This window comes from Ambystoma mexicanum, chromosome 5p, assembly GCF_040938575.1.
Source record: "Ambystoma mexicanum isolate Mex_15411 chromosome 5p, UKY_AmexF1_1, whole genome shotgun sequence".
Taxonomy (NCBI): Eukaryota; Metazoa; Chordata; class Amphibia; order Caudata; family Ambystomatidae; genus Ambystoma; species Ambystoma mexicanum.
The window spans coordinates 129,757,061-129,770,178 of record NC_090930.1 but is presented as its reverse complement, the minus strand read 5'-3'; the positions used below and the strand labels follow the sequence as shown (position 1 = coordinate 129,770,178).

The 13,118-nt window shown below is 47.3% G+C and overlaps 1 protein-coding gene across 4 annotated transcripts in view; it reads right to left on the bottom strand.

Moving 5' to 3' along the window:
- Positions 1–313: 313 nt before the first annotated feature.
- STARD8 (StAR related lipid transfer domain containing 8) overlaps positions 314–13,118 on the bottom strand; it is a 648,599-nt gene continuing 635,794 nt past the window's right edge. For all 4 annotated transcript variants that reach the window (XM_069612521.1, XM_069612520.1, XM_069612523.1 and 1 more), the window contains 3 exons: positions 12,196–12,413; positions 5,957–6,133; positions 314–4,545 (listed from right to left, as the gene is read on the bottom strand). In XM_069612521.1, the coding sequence (XP_069468622.1) occupies positions 4,428–4,545; positions 5,957–6,133; positions 12,196–12,413 (513 nt within the window). In that variant the 3' untranslated portion in view covers positions 314–4,427. The remainder of the gene's footprint in view (positions 4,546–5,956; positions 6,134–12,195; positions 12,414–13,118) is intronic.

Sequence of the window (13,118 nt, the reverse complement as noted above, 5' to 3'; positions counted from 1 at the left end):
TTGGTATATGTATAGTGCATAATAGGTGGGGTGTGGGCTAAGGGTATAGGTTAGGGTAGGTAGGAGTCAGGGGTGGTGTGGGAGGTCTCCCCCCACGTTATTTTTTTGTTTAAAAGTAGAACAAGTAAAAAGTTAATTTAGTTTTTCTGTGAAATGGATTCAGTGAAATCTCCATTAGCTAAAAACATTTTTGAAGAAATCCCATACATCCTTTCCCGGGATTGTTCATAGGATAAACAGTCACTCACAACATAAGAAGTTGTTTTAAAGCATGTGTTGCACGAAATGACAAATGAAACACAGAGAACGGAAATGAATAAGTCAGATCTTTAATCGCTCATACTCCACTTCACCACACACCTACTGACACAACTTGTCAGACACATGGGACTCCTGAGCCCCACTCCCCCCCCCACCGAGTCAGTCCGCTCATGTTACAAAAAACCTCTTTAAATAGAAAATATGCATACGTCCCATGCCTTGCCTGTCACAGGACTCTTCTGATGTAAAAATACAAAGGGAGGCATATATATATTAATATTCCAACTGTACATTATTTATAAGTGGGAAATTCCCCAAAGACAAACGAAACATTTGTAAAAACAGAGTAGAAAAGCAATAATAAGGTTGTTAGTTTCACAGGGGACGATCATCCAGATGAACAGAGCTGTTTGCATGTTTGCTGCTCATTTGTCTCAAGGCTTGATTCTGGTTCCTTAAAGAAAACAATTTCTAGAAACGACTGCGGTTTTGACACTGACATACATGGGTCCTCCATTTTGAAAAACAGGCTTTGCCACTGACATAGATGGGGCCTCCATTTTGAAAACCAGGTTTTTCTCAAGAGTGTGACATATGCCTGGTGTGCTTTGGATTATGCGACCAAGGAGAAACGCCGGGGTCAGGAAATACAAGAAAATTGAACACAAATTGATACATTAGAGAAAGTCGGAAGCAGCAGTAGAAAAATAGAAAAACTGACACAAAAAGTAGAAATGGAATCACAATAAAAACAAAAAAAGATTGATCTGCAAAACCTATTTACATATTTACATATTCCTACATGTGGACCACCATGGCTTTCAAAAATTGACAATTGTTTAAACGAAGTAGGAAATTCTGCAAAGAAACTCGATGTTCATTGGTGGCTTTGAATGCAATGGTGGAATATGGCCCCTGAATGGCAAAGCAGTTGAGGCGAGAGATCAGCCAACGAAAACATCCGTTATTAGATGGTTAGTACACAGAGTTTGGCCTATAAAAGCCACAGATGTTTGCAACCTTGGAATAGGAGGAGAGTGCCATGCTGGGCTCACATCTCGTTCTGGACCTCCCGCTTGCCTCATGAGATAACTGGCAGCATGTTTGTTCAACCCAAAACAACGTTTTCTTTGGACAGTATTGGGCGAATCCTGCAGAGAGAAAGCTCCTTGTGGGATTTCAAGGCAACTAAGATTCACCAAAAACCAAGACAGGTTTAAAGTCAACCTATGCAGGTAGGCACTTTGGCACATCTAGGTGAGGTTCCTATCTGAAGGCTCAATGTGGGAGACTTCAGGGGAATGACAGAGAACCTGAAAGAAAAGCATGCCCGTGCGCGCACGTGTGTGTGTGCGTGCGCGCGTTTGCTTTATAGAGTGTAGAACATTTGCCCGAAGTGAATCTTGGAGCTGTGATGTTCTATAACGATAAGTGGAGGGGAAAACTTAAAACACAATCATGAAATTTGTTAGCCCAGAAATACAGATGTCTTTGCAATTCCAGTCTACCATCATCAGACATCAGACTCGTCATCTGCCAGCAATGGGTCTCTGCGATACCAATCACACTGAAACATACAAACTTAGAGGTCTAGAAACGGAGTCCATCCTCCGACTCGTCTGTCTCATGGAATTATATTATCAATGGGACAGTGAAGCAGTACAGCTGTGCTCGAATTAAAGGTGTTAGAGAGTGGGTCAGACACTTCTGTAAACACCCAACATTTACGACTCTCTCCTGTAATGTCACCTGGGGACCACCAACTTATTGCTCATTGAATGCGCCCAATTTAGGTAAATTGACCCGTCCGGACTGGTAAGTGATGGAGCAGTCTAAAAATAAAGGCAAGTTGGCTCCTCAAGTGTGGGTCATATCCGAAAGATTACTACCAGTGGTAGAAGTCAAAACTAAGCTATACATCACAAGGTCAGATAAGGTGGTTTTGGATATGGCCAGTGGTGGGCACTTCTCATTTTCACCAAAATAATTTAGATGGACGTGACATGAGTATACCCAAAAAGCCTTACCGAAGTAGCATGTGACCGGGCAGGAGACCTTGCATCAAAACAGCACAGGGGCATCTTTTCAATTTGGGGTCAAAGCAGAGGACCATGTGGGTCAATAAATTACAAAGGAAGGGAGCAAAAACCAAGGGACGCTCCAGTGGACAGGCAGAGGTGTGCACGCTTTTGTACTGTTTTTCAATGGAACCGGATGGGTTGCATGACAGATTTTCATGACATTTATGACTTCCCAGTCTGTGCCTATGGGACTCCACGGGAATGGGGACTTACAATTACCGGCACATGACTTTCTGGGCCGCTGGGGTTGTAATCTCCCGGCGGCACCGGGAAGTCAGGCGGCGGTAAATATTTACGGGTCCGGCGGCAACATGCCGGTAGCACTGGCACGGTTACCACCGGATCCGTAATGAGCCCCATTCTCTTGCACATTAGTAAATTCAGTGCTCCTTTTCCCATAGTGCACTGCGTCTGCACTGTAAGAAGAGTGAACAATTGCTTGTGTTTTTGCGACTAGATTGGTGCATTTTTGCAATTCTGAACGGAAATAGGCTTGGGCGAGTCCTGACTCCCCCATGGTCATTGCTTGCTTGTCCTACAGAGCAGGACAGTCGTAATTCCCCCCATGACATTGTTTGCTTGTCCTACTGAGCAGGGCAGTCATGACTCCCCCATTGTCATTGTCTGCTTGACCTACAGAGCAGGACAGTCGTGATTCCCCCCTTGTCATTATTTGCTTGTCCTACAGAGCAGGGCAGTTGTCATGCAGGCTCTCCCTTGCAGAACTCAGATGAACAACCTTCCCACATATACTCAGGGAGTTTCTGCTAAAACGGTCTGATCAATCACCAACAGAAATAGTAGTTTTGGTAGACACTGGACTCCTACCCAAATTACTAGACAAAGAAACCACCGAGGCGCAAACCACTATCGGGCAAGAGGTCTGCGCGACTGCAAATGGCTCACAACACAATTTGAATATGCAACATTAAAGATACAAGGCCTTTAGCACCAGACCTGTGTAAGTCCATATCTCGGGAGGGTTTGGGTCTATTTGACCTAAAACATTTGACCTAATCACATTTGATCGAATTCCTATGACCTTTTTTTGGGGTCTAAAATTTGGGGGGAGACCCCAGCCACACCCCCCACTTCCCCTCAACCTAATCTACACCCTTACCCACCACATATATATATATATATATATATTTAATTAGATTTGACCAAAACAAAAGGTCAAAACAATTCTATCAAATATTTTAGGTCAATTATGCTCAGACCCCTCGGGAGACTTCCTTAAAGCAGGGCGTACTGCGCAATAGGATCACTAATAATTGGAACAGTCACCCTTTGTATTCTAGTTCCAATGGTCACCGACCCGATCTACGAACATCAAAGCAGGTGTCTATCCTGCTTCAACCAGTCCATTAATTAAACACTGTGATTGGTGCAGGCATTCAGATTCATTCACATTTAATTGCAACACGTTTTTACTTTTCGCAAGCCAGGAAAGGCCCGCCGTTGAGGTTAATCATATCAAAAAAGCTCATTCGAGAGTCCGACAAACATGAGAATATCTCGACCTGGTTTCATTCCAGTCCTGATAATTTAGTAGGGGCACCAGAGCCGCAAACTGGGGGGTTCTTCTCAAAGGACACCTTGGGAAGGATGACCTGTTACCTGTAGCTGGCTGGCGCACCATCCTAACAACTTAATACCACAACTTCTTCTTGCTGATACAAACGTGGTCCACTGCTGTTCCCATTGACCGGGTTTGGTACTTGTCCGTTTCCAACGTGAGCTCCAAAAACATAATACTGAGGTCCTCTGTTCCTCCACCAGGTAGACTCTGTTGGCTTGTCCATTTCACTCATTGCCTAAATATCTGTATCAACCTTAAGGCTGCAGAAAACCTGCATGGCTTTCCAGGTCAGGTGGCAAACATATTTAGTGCTGGTTTGCATAGAACTAAGGGACACCGTGTTTGGTTGTTCATGTGCAATACGAGGGCCGCGTCTTCTCCAGGAAGTCGATGTTCTCCATCAATCTCAGCCACCGTATTTCCCCACTCAAGTGCATCGCCCATCCGTCTCAAGTCCAGGACGAGCAGCTACCAGGCGTTGGCAGAAGATCCCTCCACACCAGTTAGAGTTTTGTCTCTGGGCCTGTAGGGTTCAGAGCCGGGAAGGAGTTTCGTATCCTGGACAGCTCCATCGCGCAGAGGTGTCCGAAGACCTTGTTGTACCAGTCAGGGGATCTTCCCCTACAAAAACAAAAAAACAGTTGAAATGGGAGTAGACCATAATTTCAGGCCGTGCACAAAGAGACACAAAGAATAATGCATCATACAATAGCTCTTGCTTACAAGAGGAAGCAAACAGATGTAATGCCAAGTGGCACAACATCATGAAACTTGTCAAGTTAAGACTGCATTTTCCAAAACTAAAGAACCCAACAAGTGGTCCGACTTGACCCTACAAGAATGCTTCAAATTACTCAAACGTGTGTTCAAAGATGGGCCTGCCATTGTGAGGAGTTGGTTGCACACCGCAAACTGCATATGCAAAACTGAAGGCTGCCGACCGCTGGAAGGATTTTAATTAATCATAACCGCTGGTATCGCTGTAGGCAACCCTCCACACCATGATTTTTCAGGCTGCTATGCCAATAAAGATGGAGAAAGAAGACCACATGTTATATAGGCTTGGCCCCAACCCAAAAGGAGGAGTCTAGTCTGAACTGCCAGGCTATACACCTTCTGCGCAAGACCACAAGCAAACCCAGACACCCTTCGGCCTCATTGGGCGTCATCAGTGGGGTGATGATTTGCTCACTATGCACAGTAGGTTGAGGACCTGCATCCGGGCGTACCCGTCCCGTTCAGGTTGACATTTACAAATGCTGTCTCATTTGCATGTCGCTGGCGGATTGGGTCGCGCGATTCCAGAAGCTCAGTACACAGAAGGTTGGGCACAGAAATGCGACATGAAGTACGGTGAGGTCCCAGTTTCACAGCCTCCAGACCGGTGAGGAAGATGAAGGGTGACAGCAGGTAAGTGGAGTGAGCGCGGTGTTGGGGGACGACAGTGCAGATGCACAGTGGAGGGAGGGTTCCGTGATGGGGCAGAAATTAAAAGGCCAAGCTTGCGGGTGCAGCCTTCTTGGGCTGGATTCCGCTAAATCAGCCTTTTATGTTACTGGCATACAGACCCCCACACCTTGCAAGTGCATTTGAAAGGAATGTCAGCTGTCATCAAGCTTTTAGCCAGTAAGAAAGCGAGCAAGGCAGCGCTCAGCCAATAACAGGGGCATATTAAAAGGTGCTACACATTGGGATTCAACAGCCTGGATATACGGATAAGAACAGAAGGGCAAATTGCAAAGGGGGAGGTTGAGGGAAGATGGTATAGAGTGGGGTTTGTATAGGGAGATGGGACGGCTGCATTCCCAATGGCAGCGATAGATATTGTTGCACACCAAGGTAATTTAACTGTGTGTTGGCTTATTCCTTGCACGACACCAAGTCGAAATATACAAGATCGCTGCGTAAAGTTACTGACTCATAGTCCACATTCTAGATTATCAAATTATAAAGCAGCTGTCAATCAATAACACAACATGTCAGCCCCCCAAAACATGTCGGGGTCACTACGCTCCTGACACTCCTTCCTTACCTCATGTCCACCCTGCAAATGTGGGTCAGTTTGGAGCGCCCCATTCCGCACGGCTCGATCAGATACTGCGAGGCCAGCACCACCGCCTTGACGCCCGATTCCAGTTCCACCTTCTCGTGCTCCAGCGACATGGACACCAGGGCGCAGGCTCCTCGCGGCAAGTCCGTCTGCCATTTCCTTCAAAGCAGAAGAAAAAAAAAGACACAAAAGTTCAATCCCCTAGGAATGAGAGACGACAAAATGATTTGAATCATTGGCGGCAATGTTTTTCCTAGAAGGTCCTCAAGATGTCCGCTGAACCTCAACAAAATGTTGGTGTACTGCGATCACCAACCTGTATCTATTTGTGTTTCATGCAAGGTTGTATCCTCTTCCCCTCTCCCTACTAAGAATGAATTACCTCTAAAATCACAAAGATGCAGTGCAGTGCCACAGATACTGCAAGACATAAGGTGCATGTGTTGCAGCATGCAGACCGGAAGAGGAAGCCTTCAGGTCCATTTCAGAGGCAAACATCTCATGATGGAATTGAGTGGAACTCTATATTCTCCTGTTGACTGTAAAAACTGATCCAAATGCATTTTTCAAATTTGGATCCATTGGGAAAAGAAGCTTGCAGAAGGATGACTGAAATTGAGTGCCCTGCAGCAAGGGGGTACGTCAATAGGTTAGTATAGGAACAGTTAGATGGGTAGACTATCAAGGGTTCACTTGGGATGTCATAGAAAGAGGGAAGACAGAGTGTTACTGGCAGGAGATTCCGGTTGGGGAGGGAAAGGTGGAACAGATCCTGATTGCTTTGTTAGTGGAGCCGGAACTCTGCTCCCGCTGAAGCAACATTCCTGTGAGATTCTGACAAGCTCAGCTGGTTACCTACACTGTTGATTCCCTGAGTCTGCTTCAGCGACCCCCTGCCCCTTGACTACTTCTTCTGGTATTATCTTAAAACTGTGCTAATAATTCCTGTCGTAAATAACGCTGGTCTCTCTCTTTCCAGGATGTCTTCTCCAAAGACCCAGAGCCCACTACTAAGGAGACAACCATTCCTCTTTAGTATCTTATGACACCTCAAGGGCCCAACCCTTGGCCAGATTGCCAGCAATCATTGCTGTCATGCCTGTCATTGCTGATCTCTATTAGTATTAGTCGGCTACTCCTCATAGATTTCCTGAGAAACTCTACATAACCATGTGCTTTGTCTGCCAATGAGACACCAGGTTAACTCAAAGATTCTCGGCTCCAGTGTCCAAGCCTATCGCTGCCCCATGCCAAGCAAGCTCTATGACCTCTTCCTGCTCTGCTAGCCAGCAGGCCACCAGTTGGCCTCCCATATCCCCCTGGTCATCACCTAGCACAGATACAAAGGCTTTGGTGCTAGACCTTGGCATTATCAAGGCTCTTCTTTTCGAAACTCTCTCCCATGCCCTCAAACCGGTCTCTGAAATTCTGGAGAGCCCAGAAGGTGCAGATGTTCCTGACTGCTGATACTTCCCAGGCACTGGCATTCTGTCTTCACAGTCACCACCTGCCCCCATTCTTGACCTCTTTTTGCTATAAACAGGTTAAGCTTGCTGATCATGTTTCTATTTTATGGTGCGTTATACAGGGGAGGTCAGTTTATTTTAGGGGCAGCAATTACTCCCTGAAGAAGATATCTGCATGCCCTAGGTTGCCACTTCCATGACCCCTCCCCACTTAGTATACTGTCTGGGGATGATATGCTAGGATCTGGCATTTATAACGCGCCTGTACACAAGTTGTTCTAGGTGTGACAAGAAAAGGATAGGTAAACAAAGGAAGGGCAAAATAACAATCTTACTGGCCCTTGAGTGCTGTGGAGCCCGGAAGCAGTGCAAGGGTAACTGGACACGCAGGAGCCTGGGCCTGAGTTCAGAGGGTGACCAGGTGACTGATGTGCAGAGCAGTTAGGTGCATCAGCAGGGGAGAGAAAGAGATAAAGCTGAAGCGAAAAGGAAGGTATTGAGTTGCTTTCGGAACCGGTGGTGATTCTGCTCAAGTTTGAAATAAGCAGGGAGGCTGTTCCAGAGAGAGGCCCCAGCCGAGGTGATAGACCTGTCCCCAACTCTGCTTGGAGAAGCATCTGACCCTCGGAGAGTTGGAGGTGGACGAGCGGAGAGCTTGAGAAGGAAGATGTTTTGGAAGAGAAAGTTGGAGGAGTGTACAGGCCCCAGAAAGCCTTGTGGACGATGCAGAGGGTCTTGAATGTGATCCTTGCAGCCAGTGGGAGCCACTGAAGAGATTTCAAAGCTGGAGAGATACGATCCCTGGCCTTGATGCCAAAGACAAGTCTTGCAGTCCTGTTCTGGATAAGTTGTTAAGGTCAAAGAGTAGAGGCAGGAAGATTTAGAAAGAGGCTGTTGCAATAGTCCAGCTTAGAGAGGACCAGAACTCTGAAGACAGTGAGCTTCAGGGGGAAAGTGAGAAAAGGAAGAATAACTCTGAGGAGGTGCTTCTTAGAGATGTCTGAGATGTGAAGAGAGAAGGAAAGGATGGAGTCAAAGATGACAGCAAGGTTCTTAGCCTCACAGGAAGAGGGGCCAGAGTGGGCGGCCAGAGAGAGAGAGGTAAGGAGGGAGCGGGTGTCCCAATGAGGAGGATCTCAGTCTTATTGGCATTAAGGCAGAGATCATTGGCGGCACACCATTCCTGAATTGCGGCCAGACAGTCTGGTATGAGAGAAGAAGCAGAGGTGGCCGAGAAGGGCCTGAAAGAGAGCGGGGAGTCATCCGCATAACATTGAAAAATGGAGCAGAAAATAGTGATGCGGTGGGCAAGAGGTGCCAGGCAGTGTTTCAAGAGCAAGGTAGAGAGGTTAGACCCCTGGTGAACACCACGAGTAGAGAGAGGGATGATCCCAGTTGGACCTGAGAAGGGCGGTCGGTGAAAAAGGAGGTCAACCAGACCAGAGCCTGATCAGTAATACCAAGGTTGTCACGGAGGCGATTGAGCAGGATGGCATGGTTGACCATTTCAAAAGCAGAGGATACATCGAGGAGAAAGGAGGACAGAAAGGAGATTAGAGTCAGGATTGTAGAACAAGTCTTTACAGGTGTTCAGGAGAGCAGTTTCTGAGCTTCTGGCAGCTCTCAAGCCAAACTGGTGGTCATGGTGGCAACCAACAGATTAGCTGGGGGATGGCCAGCTTTTCCAAGAGTTTGCCCAGCAAAGGAGTGATGGAGATCAGGCAATAGTTATCTGGAGAGGAAGGATCGGCCGAGGGCTTCTTTAGAAAGGTGTGCACAAGAGAGTGCTTAAGGTGGAGGGACATTTCCAGTGGCAAAGGAGTGATTGCAGAAATCGGCCAAGGCTAGAGCAGGGCTGTCTGTGTGGTCCTTGATGGTTCTGCTTTGACAAGACTTTCATAGATCGGACTTCTCTAGAAACATTGTCAGGTGTGGGAAAGGAGGAGAAAAGAGGAGGAGAGAGACGGCCTCAGAAGGGCCAGGAGTGGTGGAAGAGGAGGTAGAGGAAGAGAGGGTGGACAGGATGTCCTGAGTTTTAGTAATGAAATTAGAAGCCAAGGCCGTGCAGAGGGCGTGGAAGGGTACAGGAGAGGTAGAGACTGCAGCAGAATTGGCCAGCTCCTTGCAGATTCTGAAAACTTCGACTGAATTGTTCGATGCCGCAGAGATGTGGACTTGGATGTAGGCTCTCTTCTTAGGGAGGACAGAGAGTCTGTGCTGCCTTTGGAGCAGGCAGCAGGCCATTTTGTCAGGGGGTGCACCCGATGACATCCACTCCCTCTCTGCCACCCTAAACTTGCGTATAAGGGCAGTGAGGTTGGAATCATACCACTTTGATTTGGGCTTCAAGCGGATCCTCATGACAGTGGGCAGGGGACAGGGGCAAGGACATCCAGAGTGTTCGAGGTAGAGAGATGAAGGTTTAGAGGGGGCTGTGTCAGGGTGTGAGTCAGCCAAAGTTGCAAGAGGATGAGAGAAAGTAGCCGGCAAAATCCTCAACTGATGCACGCTTCATGGTCGGATGACCAAGAAGGTAGGTGGCAGTGCTGGAGTCTGCTTGACCTGTGAGGAAGAGAGAGAAGTGGGAAGAAAGGAGAAAGTGATCACTCCAAGAGAGAGGAGTCGTGAGAGGGTTAGAGAAGGGGAGGTCTGAGGAGATCAGAACATCCATGATGTGCCCTGCAGTGTGAGTTGGTGGAGAGGGAAGAATACAGAGAGATATTGAAAAGAGTCCTTAAGAAGGGCTGGTAGCATCCAGGTGGATGTCCAAGTTTCCGAGGAGGAGAAGTTAAGAGAGAGGCAGGGGATGGGAGTTGTAGGCCAAGACATCTGGAGAGAGGCAGGTTGGCTCTCTCTGTCCTTTTAATCCCCTTGTGTGAAGTCCGTTGGTTGCAAAGAGATGCAAAACAGATGCAAGACTTCCTACATAGTCCATGTCATAAATATCCTATGCGATCCAAGGTCATAATTATGTGGCATTTTTAAAGTAGGAGCGATTTAAAATACCACATGTTTTTACCATTACCACTATACTCATAATGAGACTGATGTCGAGGGGGGTCATTACGACCTGGGCGCAAAGCGATACCGGGCGCTGTTAATGACACCGGTGCCGGTAATCCCTTTGCCCCCTATTCCGAGGTCCCTTTGCAGGTCCCTCTCTTAACGCCTGGTTTTACCAGGCGTTATGGACGGGACCCGCAAAGGGATACCGGGGTCAATAACTGTACCGCAATTTGCTGTACCATTATTGACGCCTTCCCCCTTCCCATTGAGCCCTATGGGGGCTCAAATGGGAATGAGGAATGGCTTTTCAAATGGGGACTTACTAGTCCCGCAATGGTCGGAATAGACCGGTAAGTCCCCATACCACCAAGTCGGTAGCGGTACCGGTATTGGTGCTAGTCATGGCGCCATGACTAGCACCAACCTCGGAATGAAGGAGTCTAATATAACAACCAGCTCGGGCTAGACTGAGAGACTTTGCTGAATATGAGGCCCAGTGCGGGTGGAAGGGCAGTCCTGCAAAGACCAGGAGCGAATTTGAGAAAAGGTTTTCTGTAACTAGAACTATGTCTTCCTAGTTTAAAAACAGCCTGGTATCCTTTATTCATAGAGGTGTTAAAAAGACAAGATCACCTGCAATGGATTCGGAAAAGAAAAACCACTATTAAAGACCCAGTCTCCCAGCTGAAAAACCTTGGCCCTCATTCTGATCCTAAGAGGCCTCACGCAACTTAGTGACAACAGTGTTCCGCTTATGGACATACCCACATACTCGCTGTACAGTACACCTGTCATCACCTACTCCAATGGTGACAATGCTAAGACTTTCAGTTCATATTTCCAAGTAGCAAGCCGAAGAAACTGCAGGTGAAAAACAGACAATTCCCGAATAGGGGTGGCGGAAGGGGGAAACTATGCTCTATGGTACGTTCACACACGACAACCATTTGTGTTGGAATGTCAGGCATGCATGAAAAAAAACTAAGCTTATTTCCACCAGCACGTGATCCCCCAAAGAGGCGTGTTGCTGTCACTTTATTTTTTGTCAAACTTCCCTTCTTGTCAGGTGCCACTCTAAAAAGAAAGCTTGCATGCGGGACACTAATAGCTGGTACAACTTAGACTTCTGGAGAAGATTTGCAACAGAGCAATGTTGGAGGGCTTGGTTCAGTTGCCACATTTATCGATCACTGAACCGACTTTTCTTAGTAAAACAAGATGGCTGATCAGTGGTCGAAATGTACGAAAAGAAGTAGTGGAGCTATGTTCCCTACTGGTCTGCACCGCTCCCTGCAAACCCCATCGCCATACCCCCTCCCATGCACAAAATAAACCCCCAAATGCATGCGCCTGCAGTTTAAGGGAATGTCCAGTGCACTGCACGGCAAGTGCAAGTTTCAACTGCTTCCTACACTTTTATTTTAAAACGAAACCGTTCCGGAACGGTTTCTTTTTAAAATAAAAGTATAGGAACGGTAAAACTTCATCAAAAGTAGAGGAGCAGCGCTCCCGACCGCTCCAGCCCCCTTAGACCACTGTGGCTGACCAGTGGTTTTACCGACCACTCTCTTTCCCAGAATTCTGAGCCCCCGAGCACGAAAGTAAGCGGAAATGTAACATTAGCTTAGCCTCGGTTCTTTTGTACTCAAACAGACATTTGAGTTACATTCACAGAAGGTGAACAGGAGGCAATAGATTTGTCAATATTCTGAAAATGAATGAGTGCTCGCAGTTTATTCAAGGTCTAACCTGAGAACGACAAAGTCCCGAGAGGGGTGCGGTGCCATGCTGTCTGTGACATAGTGGTACACCTCTGTGTTCTTTTCCAGTGTTTCGACCACCTTGACCTGCAAGAGGTCATCGTCCCAGAGGTGGCGCTCCCGCAGCACGCGGTGCAGTACCGTTACAGGTGGGGCTTCGATTTCCGTGGAAACCTTCCAAAGACGCAGTGGATGTCCATCACCGACCTGTAAGGGCAGGAAACAGCACGAGGAAAATGAGGTTACACTTGGAGCTTTCTCACACATCAATCCATTATAAGCGAGTGACAAAAGAAGGAAGCTTGAGCGGGTAGATAAAAGGGCAAGAAAAATTAGATTGATGGACTAACAATTAATTGGAATTATAACAATGTCTACTGATTTATGTGACTTAGAAGTTACAGAGCAAGATCATGGTTATAATAAATGGGACAGCGGGCCGACCCTATCAGTAACTACCCGTCACCCACCTTAAGTGCCCAAACAAGGCAAGAGTCCACTTAATGTTGGCCAATACATGGTACTGTAACATAACCACAAAATATGTCTGGGGTTGCTTGTGTTCCCGTGCAGAGGGGACCTGGCCTAGCAGTCTGGGCTGGGCTGCAACCATTGGTGGCAGTACCTGACTAATTTGCATATTGCTGGACCACTTTTGCAATGGCGCGGACAGGCTAAAAAACAGTGGTGTGGAAGGTTGCCCAGAGCAATGCCAGTGGTTCATATTCATTCAAAACCTTCCACTCATCACTTTTGTGATTATAGTTTGTCTCACTATGTGAGAGGGTATGCCCAGGAGTGGGTCCCTTGCCCGCTGCGCCATAGGGAACCAAGCTGCACCACACTGAGGAGGCCCAAGGCAGAAACATGTCTGGGGTTGCGTGTGTTTCCATGCAGAGGGGACCTGGCCTA